Source organism: Vitis vinifera, chromosome 5 (genome assembly GCF_030704535.1).
Source record: "Vitis vinifera cultivar Pinot Noir 40024 chromosome 5, ASM3070453v1".
Classification (NCBI taxonomy): domain Eukaryota; kingdom Viridiplantae; phylum Streptophyta; class Magnoliopsida; order Vitales; family Vitaceae; genus Vitis; species Vitis vinifera.
Genome location: NC_081809.1, coordinates 7,970,329 through 7,989,979, shown reverse-complemented (window position 1 = coordinate 7,989,979; position 19,651 = coordinate 7,970,329). Strand labels below are relative to the sequence as shown.

At 37.0% G+C, this 19,651-nt stretch overlaps 4 protein-coding genes across 5 annotated transcripts; all 4 read left to right on the top strand.

Moving 5' to 3' along the window:
- Window positions 1-3,912: 3,912 nt before the first annotated feature.
- Window positions 3,913-4,954, top strand: LOC100244140 (early nodulin-75). 2 transcript variants are annotated; one of them, XM_059736624.1, is made up of 2 exons: window positions 3,914-4,568; window positions 4,674-4,954. In XM_059736624.1, exons 1-2 carry the CDS (start codon window positions 3,941-3,943, stop codon window positions 4,727-4,729), a joined length of 684 nt encoding a protein of 227 aa, XP_059592607.1. In that variant the 5' UTR covers window positions 3,914-3,940; the 3' UTR covers window positions 4,730-4,954. The 2 variants fall into 2 exon arrangements, with proteins under 2 accessions (XP_019075449.1, XP_059592607.1); XM_019219904.2 differs by having other exon boundaries at window positions 3,913-4,954.
- A 3,255-nt stretch (window positions 4,955-8,209) lies between these two features.
- LOC100264738 (proline-rich extensin-like protein EPR1) lies at window positions 8,210-9,828 on the top strand. Its single transcript, XM_002281117.5, has one exon. It carries the CDS (start codon window positions 8,561-8,563, stop codon window positions 9,584-9,586), a length of 1,026 nt encoding a protein of 341 aa, XP_002281153.3. The 5' UTR covers window positions 8,210-8,560; the 3' UTR covers window positions 9,587-9,828.
- Window positions 9,829-13,023: 3,195 nt separating this feature from the next.
- MRIP1 (ripening-induced protein 1-like) lies at window positions 13,024-14,620 on the top strand. Its single transcript, NM_001281174.2, has one exon. It carries the CDS (start codon window positions 13,071-13,073, stop codon window positions 13,875-13,877), a length of 807 nt encoding a protein of 268 aa, NP_001268103.1. The 5' UTR covers window positions 13,024-13,070; the 3' UTR covers window positions 13,878-14,620.
- Window positions 14,621-17,974: 3,354 nt separating this feature from the next.
- On the top strand, window positions 17,975-18,695 carry LOC100242457 (proline-rich 33 kDa extensin-related protein-like). The gene has a single exon (XM_002281107.4). It carries the CDS (start codon window positions 17,995-17,997, stop codon window positions 18,469-18,471), a length of 477 nt encoding a protein of 158 aa, XP_002281143.1. The 5' UTR covers window positions 17,975-17,994; the 3' UTR covers window positions 18,472-18,695.
- Window positions 18,696-19,651: the final 956 nt, after the last annotated feature.

The following is a 19,651-nucleotide window of genomic DNA, read 5'->3' as shown; positions in this document are numbered from 1 at the left end:
TGAAAATTAATTTATTGAATAATAAATTAATTTATTTTTCTATATTTTATTCCTTTTATAGTTAAATTTTAAATTAAATATTAATATTTTTAATTTTAAAATTTATATAATAAAATTAATTTTAAAATTAAAATAAAAAAAAATTATTTATTTTGTAAAAATTATTTAATAAATTAATAACAAATTTGTTTTTTATAAATGCATTTTTCAAATAAAAAAATTAATAAATAATTAATAACAAATTAATTATAAATTAATAATTATTTAAAATTAAAAAAATCTTCTCTTGAAAAGATAATTTTAGTGTGTAAATTTTTTTAAAAATGAATTTTAAAAATTTTACCTTCAGAAAACAATTTTTTTTTTTGGTATATATATCATCTTTAGAAGAACAGATTTTAAAAGAAAATAACTTTTTTTTTTCTTTTTACTTGATAAAATCCACGTTTGGAATTATTTTTTTTCACAAAAGTACTTTAGAAATTATTATTTTAAACTACCGTCCTCCTGTCAAAAATCTTCTTGTTACAATTCATTTCGACTGAATGGAGAGGTTAGTCCTGTGAGCAGTGAAACTGAGTAACTAGGGTCAAGGTTGTGCAGGGAGTAGTTTGTGTTTCACATTTATTTATTTTTTATCTAAATGCTTATAATAATTCAGATTTTTCTAACGAACAGATCAGATCAAGGGCATCGATTCAACCCAATATGAAGTCTCTATAGGCTTATCGTCTTGAGCCCAAACCAGACAAAAGTGATCTAAACAAGATGAAAGTTTACCATAACATGGAATAGAATTTGAGACATAAAAAACATTAGATATTAGTTATCCTAATATGTGAATAAAGGTGAAAAAGAATAAGACGCTGATTTCCACTTTTCATTTTTGCATACCAAGCACAGCTTTAGTGCTTTTAGCTATCATGCTATCTTTACCATTGATTACCAAAGTTCGACGTGGTTTACATCTTTCCCTTTACATTTTGGTGGTACCTATCTCTGTTTTGACATGAAAGTGTTTTTGTTCACGACCTCACTGAATTGGACCTTTAGGGGCCCTTTATCATGGACGGTTTCTTTCTAAATTGTTAAGTTTCTCTTTTAGTAGGTTTGGCTAGTTCTCTCTTCGGGGTGTAGACTAGTGATTTAAACCGAGGTTACTTGTTTTTCTTGGGGTGGAGGCCATGCCTTTTCCCTTTTATCAATAAGAGTTTCAATGTCATTCACTGGTGTAAAATATGAAGATAAACATCGATCACTCTACATGGAGAGGCATATAAGATTCTATCATGGTTCCCCAATCCTGCTTATATTCATGAATATGAGAGAATCATTTGATCATATAATTAAGAGTTTTGCTCCATATATTTATATCTTGAAATACAAAGCCTTCATTCATCAAGTGTCTTTCATCACATCTTTATCTACTTGTACAAGTTTTATATGTTTATCATTATCTCATTTTTTTTCTTTTTATAATCCAAAATATTGATAGAGATATTTTTAATCACCATCCTCATTATATAACTATTTTTACAAAGAATTAATAGTCTATTGAAATATCTATATAATAACCTTTTTAATAAAAAAAATATATATCAATCAAGAATTTGAGACACCTTTTAACAATCTCCTATTTGGATTAAACTCTATCAAGTCAATCTTCTCTTAGTGATACATGTCATGCATGAATTTTCTATATATGTTTTTATTGGTGCACTTGACTCCTTTGATATGTCATAAAAAGTCACCTATTAATGTACCCTAATAAGAAACTTATTTGAAAAAAATTCTTAGTCCATACCTATGTCTTTGGTATGCCATGGTTTGCTTATGTGACATGATCCCCTTTATGCACGACAAATTTGAACCGTTTAATCTTTTTAAAATTTCCACTTTCGAGATTGAATGAGAATATATAAGAGATGTTACACTTATATACTTTAGTTATGAAGTACACGCCGTATGCATTACATGTTAAATAAAGAATAATTGACTCCACCTTCAATCAAAATTATTTTTTATAATAAGTGTTTTGCTCTGTTGACTCTTTTAGAAAAAGCTTTTATATTAGTTATTATATTAGTAAAAACTTTAATATAATTACTAATATACAAAATAAAGATAAAAATCAATTGGCACAAATAGTTATGTTCATATATATATATATATATATATGTAAAATCATTTTACTATATCTTTGAATATATGAGATACAAAAAATAAAATAGATATCATAACTATTGAGCCTTAAAATATCTTATATTTACGCGTTGAATCGTGAGCCTCACTTTACATACTCATCTCTAGCTAGTTGATAACTTTTTTCTTCTTATACTATATTAAATTGTCAACAACTTTCCTTACAAATATATTTCCACAACGAATCAACATTATTTCAAATATTATCTACAATATAGCTCTTTTAAAAAAATATATCACGTAGGATCTTAAGTCAATATTAACTGCATCCTTAGTGGCAATGAAAGAAAAACCAGTGTTTACATGGGAGATTTTGACTTGAAGCCTACTCGCGCAAGAGCTTTAGAAGAAACTCTCAGAAACTGTCTTCATCATGTGGAAATTAATGTATGTCTTGATCCTGGCCACATGCACTACTCTTTCTTGATCAAATATAATATGGTAGTTCAGCAAAGAAAATCATGTTGTCAGAACTGGAATTTGAATATCCTTTCTCTCCATTATCATGTCTTGACTCTTGATGCTTAACACCAACCCACGTACTGTCTTTTTTTTTAGTTTTTTAATTTATCAGGCCATAGAGATGCTGGAATGAAAATCAAGAGGCCAAAAGGGATCTCACTTCCAGTGACCTTTTATTTAACTATCGAATACAAGAGGTTGGCGGTGTTGCCATTTTTCCAACTTTTCAACTCGGTGGCTTGTTAACGGACCCATTTTTCCAACTTTCAAACCACGGATCACGTAGAGAAGAAAAAGATATGTTTCTGTGAAAGATTTCCAGAATAAACCTTCTAGAAGAAATATAAAATGATAAGGGCCCCGCCCATATCTTTTAGTATTGAACTGAGCCCAAAGATGACGACATGGAATAGCTTCTAACGATACAGATCACATTGTCCCTCCTCCCTTCAAGGAGGGGCTAGAGAAAGAAGCATATACCCGATGTTCGGATGAATGAACTCAAATATTTGGAAACGGCCCTTCTTAGAATTTTGTAGCATTCATTAATCTGAAATTTAAGACTTCAGAATGGCTCACATTGTTGCATTGCACCGAACGCGCAATCTCTATGTGTATCTTTTCAAAAATACTTTCGTGAAAGCCTCAAACCAGGACCTTGTAAATCCTTGGCTAGCAGTCGTTTTGTCAGCCTCCAATTAATATCCTCGTCTGGACACAAGAAAAACAGAGCAACAAATGTTGAGGGTGTGCAGGGGAGGTGTAACTCATGCACAAAGCAACTTCACAGTAAAAGAGCAGATAAATCATGTAGTGCCTATCCCAGGTGAGCATTAATATTAGGGAAAATGAAAAAAGGCCAACGTTTGCCCACCAATTTTGACTTGGAACAAGCAACTTATGACGTAATCCTGCACAGTATTTAAAACAAGACTTAGAAGAGTGTCAAGTTCCGTTGAAGAAAAGCATACTACATTATTATAATATATCTGTTTATGACACGTGGACGGTCTGCCACAAATATAATACGCTTATTTAGACAAGAAAATGATGCTAAAGGAAATCGTGCAATGGCCGCAGAGAAAGCAAGTAGGACAAAAGTTGTGATCACACCTCAATAGTCCAACTTTGCAACTTCTGTAGGACCCAAATGGTCCCATAGAATTATGTGTCACCATGAGTGCATGACACGTGTCATATGGGTGTTGGGTCCAGCCCTCTATAAAAGGCCACCTAAATCTTTTATCCTTGCACAGATCTCAGCCTGAACTCAAAGATGTCTTCAACATCCTTGCTAGTGTTGCTGTTGGGACTGGTGGTTCTCACTACCTCGTCTATTGCTGACTACCCCAAGCATCCCCCACTTCAGAAACCACCTACGCAACACCAACCACCAACTAAACCTCCCCATGGAGAGAAGCCACTCCCCGAACACAAGCCACCAAGTCCATTTGGCAAACCACCCCCGGGAGAGAAGCCACCACCACAACACAAGCCATCTGACAAAACTCGTAAGCTTCTCCAGGTAGAGAAGCCGCTTCCGGAGCACAAGCCGCCGGTGAAGGAACCACCTACGGAACACCAGCCACCAAATGAACCTCCCAAGGGAGAGAAGCCAGTTCCCGAACACAAGCCACCAAGCCCATTTGGCAAACCACCCCAGGGAGAGAAGCCGCCACCAGAACAAAAGCCATCTGACAAAACTCGTAACCTTCTCCAGGGAGAGAAGCCACTCCCCGAACACAAGCCACCAAGCCCATTCGGCAAACCACCCCAGGGAGAGAAGCCACCACCAGAACACAAGCCATCTGACAAAACTCGAAACCTACTCGAGGGAGAGAAACAACTCCCGGAGCACAAGCCACCAAGCCCATTAGGCAAACCACCAAAGGGACAGAAGCCACCTCCTTCTGGTCACAACCCTGGGCACCCTCCTGCAGAGAGTGCCGAAGAGTCATACAAGCCACCTCAGAAGAATATGCCTCCTTCAACTCCAACAAAGAAGCCACCAGCTCCTACCCAGAAGCCACCCCACAAACCACCATCTCCTACCCATCCCAACTGAGTGACTTTGGTTAGTTTGAGATTTTGAGTAATACGTAAAATAAGAGCTGCTACCCGCTGTGAACTTATCATGTTACTCTTTCCCTGCGAGCCTATAGGTTCTATGTATAAGTCGCTGCTATGTTTCTGTTTGAGAATGGTGATGAGTACTCATTGTAGGTTTCTCTACCTATGTAACACTGTCTATTTATTATGTAGTGAATATTGAGTGTTACTTATGGTGCTATCTACAATCCAGATTTCCTTCTATTTATATTTCATATTTTCTATTATCTTTGCTATGAAAAGTACTACTGCTACCAGTAAAGAAATTACAATTCATTTCGACTGAATGGAGAGGTTAGTCCCGTGAGCAGTGAAATCGCAAAGGAACAATAACAGGATACATAAACTCATGCAACTTCTCATATAATGATGCAATCAGTAGATGCCCAGAACTTCGAAAATCGGAAGCAGAATTGAATCAATAATGTCATAATGGCATTAAGAAATCAAATAAGCAAAAACTTTAAACAGTAATCTAAGTATGAAAGCTTCTCTTTATGTGATGCTGTTGAGCTTAGTCAAGGCCAGGTACCTGACAATTTCATTATCAGTCAGAAAGTGGCATGCACCTAGGGTTGCAGACCATCTGTTATGGATGCTCTGATGCACTCAGTTGAAAGCATGTATGCTGCCATATTTTCTTAACAAAATGAAAGAAACACCACTCCAAGCATCATACAGGTTTAGTATCAGTTAAGTCCCATAAAACCACACGCTTCTCCTATTACAGCCATTAGGTCAACAGGGCTATCTCTCTTCCATCTGATTCTGGTCGCTTCCCACAAAATCCTCCATCTTCCTAGCCTTCCTTATGAGGTCACATTACGATACATGTTAGTTTAGAAACAGAGAGATATGATCTGTCCTATTAGTAATTGGACAATGCCTGATTGGAATTTAGTTCCAGATAGCATCAGCAAATATAAGGTACCTGATAATAGGATTGCAAGAGAAAGGCGATTATATCAAAAAAAAAAAAAAAGGTTCAAAATTGGGAAGGATTAAAACTTTATTATATTCCACCATTCTCTCTTATCCAAATATTATATAATATCTTATTTATAAATATTCACCCTTAATAAAATAGAAATTCTTGATAACAAATATAAAAACTTTCAAAAAATTCAACAACTCAAAAATAGAAAGAGTATTTAACTATTTTTTCGGATATTAATAATCAAATGAAATTTAAAGGCGAAAATGTTTTAGATCTTCCGGAGAAAATTCTTCAAACTTGAACCATTCGAATCAAGCACATGGTGTGGAGGCATGCCTTTTCCCTTTTATCAATGACAACTTCAATGTCATTTGTTGGTGTAAAATATGAAGACAAACATCAATTTACACGAGGTGTACAAAATTTTATAATGGTTCCCCAATCTTGCCTATATTCATGAATGAGAGAAAATCATTCTATCATATGATTAAAAATATTACTCTTTATATACGAGCCTTCCTTTATCGAGTGTTTCTCTTTTTTTTTTATCACATTTTTATTTACTTGGTACAGTGTTGCATGTTCATCATTATCTCACAGTGGTTTTTTTCCTTCTTGTAACTTAAAATATTTATAAAGATATTTTTAATGATGTTTTTTATTATGTAAGTATTTTTACAAAGAATTAATCATTTATTAAAATATCTATATAATATTTTTTTAGAAAAAAATATACATCAATTAGAAATTTAAGACACCTTTAACAACTCCTACTTAGACTAAATTCTATCAAGTCAATCTTATCTTTATGGTACATGTCACAAACAAATTTTCTACATATGCCTTCATTGATGCACTTGACTCTTTAATTTGATACGTTATGAATAGTCACCTAATGTACTCCAACAAGAAACTTATTTTAACAAAATTATTACTCCATACCACACGTACGTCTTTAGTATGCCATGGTTTTCTTATGTGACATGATCCCCCTTACGCATCATAAATTTGACTCGTTAGCCATTTTATATTTTCCACTTTCAAGAATATCTTATATTTCTTTGTTTCTTATCATTACACTCTGCTCTTTCCCACATTCCTACCTAATATTTGATATAGAATATACATACACAACCTTAAGTCATGACTTTTTTCTCCATATAGCATACTAAATTCTCAACAACTTTCCTTACAAAATGTATTTCCACGATGAATCAACAATATTTCAATTATTATATACAATATTCTTTGGTTAATAGTACATATCAATCAGGATTTTAAGTCAATTCTAACTGTATCCTTAGGGGCAAATGGAGAAAATTTCCAAAGTTCACATGTGAAATTTTGACTTGAAGCCTAATGGTGCAAGAGCTTTAGAGGAAAATGCCATTATCTAGAGGAAACGTAAATGATAACGTTGACAGAACTATAGCTTTAGCGGAACTCTAATGGGTCTTGATGGACGCCACATGCATTACTCTTTCTTGATAAAATATAATATGGTTGTTAGCAAAGAAAATCATGTTATCAGGATTGGGATTTCAATATCCTATTCTCTACCTTCTTTCATTAACATGTCTTGATGCTTAACACCAACCCACGTACTGTTTTTTATTTTTTAGTTTTTTTGGTTTGTCAGGTCACAGAGGTGCTGGATTGAAAATCAAGACGCCAAAAGGGATCTCACTTCTAGTGACCTTTTATTTAACTACTGAATACAAGAGGCGGGCTGTGTTCCCATTTTTCCAACTTTTCAACTCGGTGGCTTGTTAACCGACCTATTGGAGGCTGCGGATGACGTAATAGAAGAAAAAGATATGCTCCTGTGAAATATTTCCAGAACAAACCTTCTAGAAGAAATATAAAATGATATGCCCCCCCCCCCCCCCCCCCATTATCTTTTAGTTTTGAACTGAGCCCAAAGATGACATGGAATAGCTTCTAACGTTACAGATCACATTGTCCCTCCTCCCTTGAAGGAGGGGCCAGAAAAAGAAGCATATACCCTCTTATAGTGCCAAGCACAGATAATAATCTATGATCACTAGTTATCCAATGTTCAATTAAACGAACTCAAATATTTGGAAATGTCACTTCTTAAAATTTTGAAGCATTCATTAGTTTTGAAATTAAGAACGCGTCAGAATGGCTCACAGTGCTGCATTGCACCAAACGCACTATCTCTATGTGTGTCTTTTCAAAAATACTTTCACCGAAGCCTCAAACCAGGACCTTGTAAATCCTGGGCTAGCAGTCGTTTTGTCAGCCTCCAATTAATATCCTCGTCTGGACACAAGGAAAACAGAGCAACGAATGTTGAGGGTGTGCAGGGGAGGTGTATCTCATACACAAAGCAACTTTACAGTAAAAGAGCAGATAAGTCATGTAGTGCCTATCCCAGGTGAGCATTAATCTTAGGTGAAATGAAAAAAGGCCAACGTTTGCCCACCAATTTTGACTTGGAACTGCAACGTATAAAGTAATCCTGCACAATATTTAAAACAAGACTTAGAAGAGTGTCATGTTCCATTGGAGAAAAGCATACTACATTATTATAATATATCTGTTTATGACACGTGGACGGTCTGCCACAAATATAATACGCTTATTTAGCCAAGAAAATGATGCTAAAGGAAATCGTGCAATGGCCGCAGAGAAAGCAATAAGGACAAAAGTTGTGATCACACCTCAGTAGTCCAACTTTGCAACTTCTGTAGGACCCAAATGGTCCCATAGAATTATGTGTCACCATGAGTGCATGACACGTGTCATATGGGTGTTGGGTCCAGGCCTCTATAAAAGGCCACCTAATTCTGTTATCCTTGCACAGATCTCAGCCTGAACTCAAAGATGTCTTCCACATGCTTGCTAGTGTTGCTGCTGGGACTGGTGGTTCTCACTACCTCGTCTCTTGCTGACTACCCCAAGCATCCCCCACTTCAGAAACCACCTACGGAACACCAATCACCAACTAAACCTCCCAATGGAGAGAAGCCACTCCCCGAACACAAGCCACCAACTCCATTTGGCAAACCACCCCAGGGAGAGAAGCCACCACCACAACACAAGCCATCGGACAAAACTCGTAAGCTTCTCCAGGTAGAGAAGCCGCTTCCGGAGCACAAGCCGCCGGTGAAGAAACCACCTACGGAACAGCAGCCACCAACTGAACCTCCCAAGGGAGAGAAGCCAGTTCCCGAACACAAGCCACCAAGCCCATTTGGCAAACCACCCCAGGGAGAGAAGCCGCCACCAGAACAAAAGCCATCTGACAAAACTCGTAACCTTCTCCAGGGAGAGAAGCCACTCCCCGAACACAAGCCACCAAGCCCATTCGGCAAACCACCCCAGGGAGAGAAGCCACCACCAGAACACAAGCCATCTGACAAAACTCGTAACCTTCTCCAGGGAGAGAAGCCACTCCCCGAACACAAGCCACCAAGCCCATTCGGCAAACCACCCCAGGGAGAGAAGCCACCACCAGAACAAAAGCCATATGACAAAACTCGTAACCTTCTCCAGGGAGAGAAGCCACTCCCCGAACACAAGCCACCAAGCCCATTCGGCAAACCACCCCAGGGAGAGAAGCCACCACCAGAACAAAAGCCATCTGACAAAACTCGTAACCTTCTCCAGGGAGAGAAGCCACTCCCCGAACACAAGCCACCAAGCCCATTCGGCAAACCACCCCAGGGAGAGAAGCCACCACCAGAACACAAGCCATCTGACAAGACTCGAAACCTACTCGAGGGAGAGAAACAACTCCCGGAGCACAAGCCACCAAGCTCATTAGGCAAACCACCAAAGGGACAGAAGCCACCAGCTCCTACCCAGAAGCCATCCCACAAACCACCATCTCCCACCCATCCCAACTGAGCGACTTTGGTTAGTTTGGGATTTGAGTTGTACGTAAAATAAGAGCTGCTGCCCGCTGTGCACTGGTCATCTTATTCTTTCCCTGTGAGCATATAGGTTCTATGTATCAGTCACTGCTATGTTTCTGTTTGAGAATGGTGATTTGAGTACTCATTGTAGGTTTTTCTCCCTTGCCACTGGGTGATGAGTATTGTGACACTGTTTATTTTATTATATATAGAGAATATTGAGTGTTACTTGCAGTGCTATCTACAATTCAGATTTCCTTGATCTATTTATATTTTATATTTACTATATGTTTGGTATGAAATGTACTACTGGTACCAATAGAGAAATTACAATTCATTTGACTGCATGGAGAGGTTAGTCTTGTGGACAGTGAAATTGCATTGGGAAATCGTCAAGGAACGATAACAGGATACATAAATTCATGCAACTTCTCATATAATGATGCATGTTCCTATCACAACCATTAAAGTCAACAGGACTATCTCTCTTCCATCTGATTCTGGTCGATTCCTACAAAATCCTCCATCTTCCTAGCCTTCCTTTTGGGGCCACATTTCGATACATGTTAGTTTAGAAACTCTGCAGAGGGACATGATATGTCCTGTTAGTAATCGGATAATGTCTGATTTGAATTTAGTTCCAGATAGCATCAGCAAATATAAGGTACCTGATAATGAAAAGCAATCATAATCAAAATTTAACACCAAACTTCATTGGCCCAATCCTAGTCCCTTATCCCCAAATTAATTCTTCCATTAACCTTATAACATGTGCATTTTTGCAAACAGTCTTTTCTGTAAAGAAACATTGGTGTGCAAATTGTGTTGTTTTAAGTGGTTCAACAGAGGTTAAACATGAAGGAAAACAGCATTATTGAAACAAGGGAAGAACCTGAAAGTATGAAGAAAGGACACTAAAGGAAACATCAATTCTAGTACCACTTGGACTAGGGACGGCAGAATGCAGAATTAAGTCATTCTCTTTAATCTAGTAGAATTGCAGGACGCTAAAGGATATCCCGGTAGTAAGCAGAGACCCAATTTAAGGGTAGAACAGACATTGAAACCAAAATGAAGCCAGTAATGAAGGCATGATTTTGATGAAGCAACTCCAACTGTCTGTGATTGAGGAAGACTTGCTGAGTTTTCAACCGGTCATATATGATAAGGAAATACAGAGCTTCATTAACCATTTCTGTATTTTATTACTGTATAGAGAAGATTGTCTATTGTGGGGTTGTCCGTACATGTGGCTCCATTTTGGGCGAACTCTATGAACTGCATGCAAAGTGATTCTCTGATTGATTTCTTTTATTATACTTTTCTATTCTTAAGATGGTGTGCCAAAATTTGGGTTGTTACTGCAACATATTGCATGTGAAGTCATTCACCCTCTTTGAAATAATAAATATAACTGGAATATTGCAGCAGACTGCATGTATAACCCATGTAGTTATGGAAAGCAGTGGAGAATTATTAAGGGCTGAAAACAAAAGTGAGTCTGCTATTTCTTGAGGCCATCTCCTTTTTGCGCCAAGCACAAGAAATCCAGCCAAAACATGAGAAATTTTTTTCCAAAAGTCTAAATTCTAAGCCTTTGGTAAAAGGTTAGGTCGCTATCCTCCCCTTACCCAGATAGAGCCTGAAGATTTAAATCTTGGCACTCGCTCTACAGTCCAGTGGCTTGTAACTCCTCATAGTTCACATTAGTTTTCAATGCTTGCACAGATACATATCGTTATATGGTCTACAAGATCAGATCCTAAGTGGGAAATGAAGAAATGCCAATTGGACATTTGCAGTTTCAGTCACAAAACATGCTAAATTGCTCCATTTATTAGCAATGACGTACAAAATTAAAATATGCCATTTCTCCAAACGAAGTTAGGTAAGTGAAATTTTTATTCAAGAGAAGAAACGAGAATTATCCAGATTGGAGTTCCCAAAATCTTTTTCTCCTTTCTCATACTACTATAATTTGAGGCTTACCATGAATAATATACCAATCCTCTGTTTTTCATTTTTGTTTTGTCAGGTTATGAAGACGTCCGAGTGAAAAGAATTCAAAATATGTCAAACTTGAGTTACCTTCCCGTGAACTACGGAATCTAGGAGGAAGGCGACATGGGCAATTGTCCAACTTTTCAACTCAGTGACATGCAAATGAACCCCATCATTATGAGTTGCTAAAGAAGAAAAATATGTTACTTTGAAGTGTTTATAGGACAAACATACAAGGGTCAACCCTACCCATATCTTATATTTTTCATCACAAAAAGCCTAGAGACAGTATCTTCTATCATTATAACATGGATTACCTTGTTGTCTTTCAGTGGATGGAGTAGCTAGAAAGAGCAGCATATACGGTTTAAATGCCAAGCAATGATATATAGTATTTTTTCATTGGTTCTTTATTCATTGTTCCATTATATATATGAAGATTTATTTATGCACATCACAAATAATTATAACTATAGAATATTCGTTAGCTTACAATATACTATTATCTTTTATGTTTTCACATTAGCATTAAGCCAATTACCTTGTAAACCCTAGGAAATTATGATTTTCTTGACCTTTATAGAGTCAATACCCTTGTGTGAAAAGAATTGAAAGAGAGCGGCTGGGGTTAAGTTTGTAAAGGGAAGGTGTTATTTGGGTCTCATACTTTATTTATGTATGTATGTGCATATAAAATTCACACGAGTAATGACACAGTGAGGCTTGGCCTTGACTTAAATCACTCTGAAAAGTTGATATTTTCTTCACCCCTAACCAGCTAAAAGTGGGTCCTATAGGAGCCTTAGTTTCCGTGTGAATCAAGGTCACCGACTCACAGCGCTGCTTTTAAAATGCACATCAAAAGTCATCTATGAAAGGAAAAAGAACATGTTCAATTACTTTTCTTACACTTTACAATAACACACAAATGAAGCACTTTGTAGAAAGGATGATATCTATGAAGGCTAATTAACATCATCAGTGGGAAATAGAGAAGTGACAAAATTTGTTGCGCATTTCCAACTTTAGGCTAAGAGACATATAACAAAATCATGCAAAAACTTTAGAAGATTGTTATGTTCCATTAGATGGAAGTAAATGAAGTTCCTGGTGCTACGTGTATGCTATGTTTATCACAGTTGGGCAATCTTCTATTTCTTCTCTGCCATCCTTGATGGGACTTGATGCATTCCACATTCACTCTCCTCTTTCTTGGCGAAATATTATTTGCTTGTTTGGCAACGAAAATCGTGCAAAAGGAAAACAGCACAGGGTGGCCGAGAAGGGCAAAAGGACAGAAATAGTCATCTCACCAGATCAATTAGTGCAAGTTTTCGACTCAGTAGGACCCATCTGGATCCCCTCAACTTCATTTGTCATCATGACACGTGTCATATGGCTGTTGGGTCCAGCCCTTTATAAAAGGCCACCCAATGCCTACAGTGTTGCGCCATCTTAGCTACAACTACTCAAAGATGTCTCCCACATGCTTGCTAGTATTGTTGCTTGGAATGGTGGTTCTCACCAGTACTCCATCTCTTGCTCATTACCCCAAGCCCCCGCCATTTCAGAAGCCACCTCCGGAGCACAAGCCTCCAGGGGAGAAGCCATCTCCAGAACACAAGCCACCAACAAAACCTCCCAAGGGAGAGAAGCCACTCCCAGAACATAAGCCGCCGACTCCAATTGGCAAACCTCCCAAGGGAGAGAAGCCACCCCCAGAACATAAGCCGCCAACCCCAATTGGCAAACCTCCCAAGGGAAAAAAGCCACTTCCAGAACATAAGCCGCCGACTCCAATTGGCAAACCTCCTAAAGGAGAGAAGCCACCCCCAGAACATAAGCCGCCAACCCCAATTGGCAAGCCTCCCAAGGGAGAAAAGCCACTCCCAGAACATAAGCCGCCAACTCCAATTGGCAAACCTCCCAAGGGAGAGAAGCCGCCCCCAGAACATAAGCCGCCAACCCCAATTAGCAAACCTCCCAAGGGAGAGAAGCCACTCCCAGAACATAAGCCGCCAACCCCAATTGGCAAACCTACCAAGGGAGAGAAACCACTCCCAGAACACAAGCCACCAACCCCAATTGGTAAACCTCCTAAGGGAGAGAAGCCACCAAGCCCATTTGGCAAACCACCTACGGGAGAGAAGCCACCACATTATGGTCACACTCCCGGGCATCCTCCTGCACACTCATACAAGCCGCCTCAGAAAATAAAGCCTCCTCCAACTCCTCCCCACAAGCCACCCCACAAACCACCATCTCCCACCTATCCCAACTGAGTGAATTTGGTTATTACGAGTGGTGGTATACATGTGAAAAATAAGAGCTGCAGCGCACTGGTCTTGTCCTTTCCTCTGGGTGGATAGTGTTCTATGTATGAGTCTCTACGACGCCCTGTTGGCAATTGCTATGAGTTATTCATGGAAGTTCTTGTATGCTTGTAGGTGATCATGAACAATGTAACACTGCTTATTCTAATTCTATTTTATGGAGAATATTGGGTGTCACCATTGCTGCTATCTACACTTTAGATTTGCTTTTATTAAAGTACATGCATGGTCTATATCTTTAATTTAGAAACCATTGACAAAGGCTGATAAATTACAATTTAGTTTCACAGCATGGACAGGAGGGTTGGTGGGAATTAGGAAGTCACATGGAGACTGCTCAATGCAAATATTAAAAAGCCATAGGGACTCAGTTTCAATTAAACCCCCCAAATCCACATACGTCTCCTATTTGAACCATTGAAGTCAACATGTCACCAGTCTTCTCTAACAAACCTTGTCAAATTCCCACAGAATCGAAAATATTCCTTGTGGGCCGCAATTATTATTTAAATTTCAATCAAGGAACACTCCAGGAATGGTAATTACAAACGTCAAATTGGAGTTTCGATGTGGACAGAATGACTTTCAAGGTTACAAACAAGGTTGCTGTTGCTGATAACGGAATCCAATCACAATCAAGGTTTAACACGGCTCTCCATTAATGACCTTGTACTACTACCCCGAAGCTCATCCTTTGCATAATTTCATAAATATGTTGTTACACAAACAGTGTTCTTCGAGCTTCATCCTACGTTTAATTCCAATGCATCATTGCTATCCAATGATTTAGTGTATAAATCAATTTGTGAAGTATCTATTAAAATCAGTTTAGTTTGATGAATCCATGGCCGTATCTAACATTGCTCAAATATAGACAAACACTTGACATATAATATGAGGTTGTGTTTGATTCTTCGTAAGAAAAAATATGAAAAAGTAAAAGAGAAAGAGAACATAATGGAAAATAAAAAATAAATTTAAAATAAATAAATTATTTTTATATGTTATTTTAAACTCATTAGACTTATTTTTTTTATCTAAATATTAAATAATTTAAAATTACATACTTTTTAAATAATTTTAATTATATTTTTCTACTACAAAATCAAAATCAAAAGAGAGAAAATTATTTTTCTTAACATTATTTTGTTAATTAATTCCTTAATACTTTTCAAAAACCAAAGATAACCAAATGAAAGTGAAGTTAATGAAAAAATCACAAACAAATTGATATAAGACAATTCAATTTAAATTTAAGAAAGAACAAAAGCCACATTATGATATTTATGGTGAAGAATTGGTCTAAAATATTGGATGAATATATTGTAATATATTAGGTGGATTTTACCTGCTTTTGGTAATAAAACATGGGACTTGTTGCTTGTATTTGTAATTCGTTATTGTTGTGCCAATGGAAGCATTAATGTAAATATATTAAAGGAGGAATATAAAAATAAAGTAAACCATATAAAAGGTTCACAGGGTTTTAATGTGGTAATTGAAAGATATATATATATTGAATCCCTTTCTTCTTCACATCTATATCCTAATCAACTCTCTTATTTCACCTCTTCATCACATTTTTATCCCATTTCTTTCTCTCATGACCTAAAATATTTATAAAGATATTCTTACCAACTTTCCTTATTTTATAAAGATCTAATTATAATCATTTATAAAATTAGGAAATATTCTATATAATATTTCTTTTACAAAAAATAATATTTTAAATTAGAATTTGAGATACCATTCTAACAATTATTGTAGTGTATATAGTCTGCTTTTATAATTATTATACTTCATTTTCCTTAACTACCTTTGTAAAAATAAAATTCAAAATATGAACTACTACAACATTGTGCATGTGAAATCAATTCAAACAGGCTAATGGTTGGGTTAATTATGGGCTACTATTTGACATAAACCAAAAAAAAAAAGGAAAAATAGAAGTTCATTTGATTTACATAATTAGCTAATGTAGATATTAAGTGGAGAATCACCTTAACCTCATAAACTATGGCGATTCTGTTTTTTTTGGGGTCATCTCCATTTTGTGCATACATATTAATTGGTATTGTGAAGTCTAAATCGAAAAAGCCTTCATTAATATGCTATAGGATGCCACGTACCCCAGAGGCTGCTATAGGGTCTGAAGATTCAAATCTTGGAACTCTACAGTCGGGTGACTTGTTATTTCTAATCAATAACTCCTCAAGACACGTTGGCATATTTCTTATACCTTGTTTATACATGTAACAATCCTAAGTAAGAAATGAAGGAACTCCAATTTGGACATCTGCGGTTCCAGTCAGAAAACAAGCTAACGCGCTTCATTCATTATCCTTTGACATACACACACAAAAAAAAAATAAATAAATAAATAAAAGAGAAAAATTCCCATGTATCCATCTGAATGGAAGACTATTAACTTCACTTCTGAATCAAGTTTACACGAGGCCAAAAGGAGCCCCACTTCACTGACCTTCGGTTCCACGAGCACGAGGTAGGTGCTCATACTTTTCAACTCGTTAATTGGCATGCAAGTGGACCCACTAAAGAGAAAAAGAATCCTACTTGGTGCGGTATTTCCAGAACAAATCTTCCAAAACATACCTATCTATAATGCTGAAATGCAAATCAATTAGACTTGTGTCCCTCCCATATAGGCTGCCACCCGTGTCTACTAGTTTTACCTCATCATCTAGTACTGTAGCATGGCTTAGTTTCTATCGTTACAAGATCCATTGTGCTTTCATTGCATGGAGTGTCTAGAAAGATCTAGGAGCATGTGCTGTTGTGATGCCAATCAGAGATAATAATCTTCCATTACTTAAAAGAGTGATAGAATTTTTGAATCAATTCTTGTCATGGCCTTCACCCAGTGTTCAACTGCATGAAATCAAACTTATGAAGTTGAATGAGGTTGTGTGATCCTTGGTTCATATTTGGCCTCAAAAGAAGAAAAAGTGAGGAACTTGTCTTTGATTCAGTCCCCTTGGGAATCTCTGGAGCTATCAATGTGATAATTCTCTTTTGGAGCTAGCTGTGGAGCTTTCTCCCTTCCTGTAGGAGGCTTCAACCCATGACGTTAAAGTCAAACTCATGGTTGGTTGCGTAAATAGTCGCAAACCAAAACCAAGTAATCACTAGGTAAGTTGCCATTTTTCCCAAACTTAAACTAATATTCTTGCGTGAATAGAACTGAAACATAGAAAGTTAGCAACCAGGGTTTAGGTTTTGCGGGCGTTCATATTTTCTTTGTATGATTTATTCAATGCATAAAATAGTTGATTTCTGGAAAAAAGAGACACGGCATTGACTCAAACCAATTTTAGTCTGAACTCATTTTGGGTGAACCTAAACCAGTCACTGATCCCCACAAGAAACACCACCCGTGGGGAAAAAAAGTTATTTATTGATTATAGTTTCTATGACACCTTCTAATTTACAGGACACTTTTATTAATGAAACACTATTCATCCCTCTACTATTTCGCATATCTTACAAAACAATTCCTGAATCCACATTGAAATTCTGAAACGAACTAGCCCAACTGGTTCTTTTAGCGCCCAAGTTGGCAGCCTATGTGACATTATAATGATAAAAACTGATAAACAAGATTCCAAAATAGTTGTGGAACAGAAACATATATATGATCCTGGTTTACATGTACAGGAAAACTGATCATAAATGAACTCCATGAAAGCTAGTCGTATACATGTTGTATGCACTTGTCTTTCTTTCTTCATCAAATATATTAATGGCTATCTGAAGATATATATAAAATCCCATTTAGAGATTAAACAACTCTATAACTATGCCTTTATTTAAGATTAAGAAAATCATGCCAACGGCACGACGGCTGCAGAGGAAGAAAAATCCTAAAGCTATGATCACACCTCACTAGTCCTCCATAGTCAGGTGGGTCCTTGCCCAATTGTCTAAGTTTTCAACCCCGTAGGGCACAAATGGACCCCACAATACTTAGTGGGTATTGGGAGCTACATGCTATAAAAGGTCACGTAATGCTTTAGTTTTGCATCATCTGATCAGCCCAAACTCAAAAATGTCTCCCACATACTTGCTAGTGTTGTTCCTTGGACTGGTGGTTCTCACCACCCCATCTCTTGCTGATTACCCCAAGCCCCCTCCAACCAAGAAGCCACCACCGGAGCACAAGCCTCCGGTGGAGAAGCCACCTCCAGAACACAAGTCACCTACTAAACCTCCCAAGGGAGAGAAGCCACTCCCAGAACACAAGCCACCAACCCCAATTGCTAAACCTCCCATGGGAGAGAAACCACTTCCTGAACACAAGCCACCAACCCCAGTTGGCAAGCCACCTAAGGGAGAGAAGCCACCACATTATGATCACAACCCTGGCCACCCTCCTGTCGAGAGTAAAGAAGACTCATACAAGCCGCCTCATAAGATTGAGCCTCCTTCAGCTCCGATGAAAAAGCCAGAAGCTCCTGGAAAGAAGCCATCAACTCCGCCCCACAAGCCACCGCACAAACCTCCATCTCCCACCCATCCCAACTAATTGACTTTGGTTAGCATAAGTAGTATGTAAAATAAGAGCTGCTGTGCAATGGTCTTATCCTTTTCTACGAGTTAATTGTGTCCATGTGTCAGTCACTACTACATCTTGTTGGGAGATGTCTATGTGAGTCACTCGTTTTGGTATTTGTACCTTGCTTGTAGGCGACGATCACTATGACGCTGTTTATTCTATTATATAGAGAATATTGAGAGTTATCGATACTACTGTCTACACTTCGGATTTCCTTCTACATATATTCACTTAGAAACCATTGATTAAGGGTAAGAAACCAAATCATGAACTGGATAATGATTGTCAGCCAAACGTATGCTTAATAATATTTAAACCGAAATTCCTGATGGGACGAAAGACTATTTGATTTGCAAGTATGAAAACCCGTCAATGGCAGATGTTGTTGAGGCAGAGTCAAAACGCAACGATTGACAGTTACAAACTGGTCACTAAATGGCATCTGTACATGGCCACAGGCCAAACATATGAGTATGGAATCTGCCATTTTTTTGACAAAATGACAGAAACGCAATTTCAGGCTTCAAAATCAATTAAGCCTCACAAATGCCCGTGCTTATCCTATTTCAACCGTTAAAGTACAGAAAAAGTCAACCACTCTTCCATATGATCCTTGCCCCAGTCCCCACAGCATACAAAATCCAACATAAATGCATATTTTCACAAACAATGTTCTTCTGTGGTATGTGAAACATCTGAGAAATCAGAAATGTTGAAATGGAAATTGTACTGTCTTAAGATATGGGGCCCAAAATTGGCTTGGAGCCTTATCACCACTGATTGCAGGTAACTAATGCTTTGCCTTGGGGAATATCTTAAATTCTCTCTTACATGAAATATAGAAAGACAAATAAAATACTATTGAAATCCAAATAGTAATTACAAACTAATACTTTTCAAATCCTTTACATATTGTTTTTATCTTTTCTCACTTTTCCCTCCTTATTTTCATTTTTTTTTTGTTTTTTATTTTAAAGGCTAAGTTTGGTTCCCAAAATGCCAAAGAAATTAAAGAAAAAAATATTAAGTAAAATATTTTTCCAATATTTAAATATAGAAGAAAATGAAATGTAATTAAATTAATTATAAAATTTAAATTATTTAAATTTTATATAGTAAAAGAAAAATAAGTGAAATGAATTAAAATAAA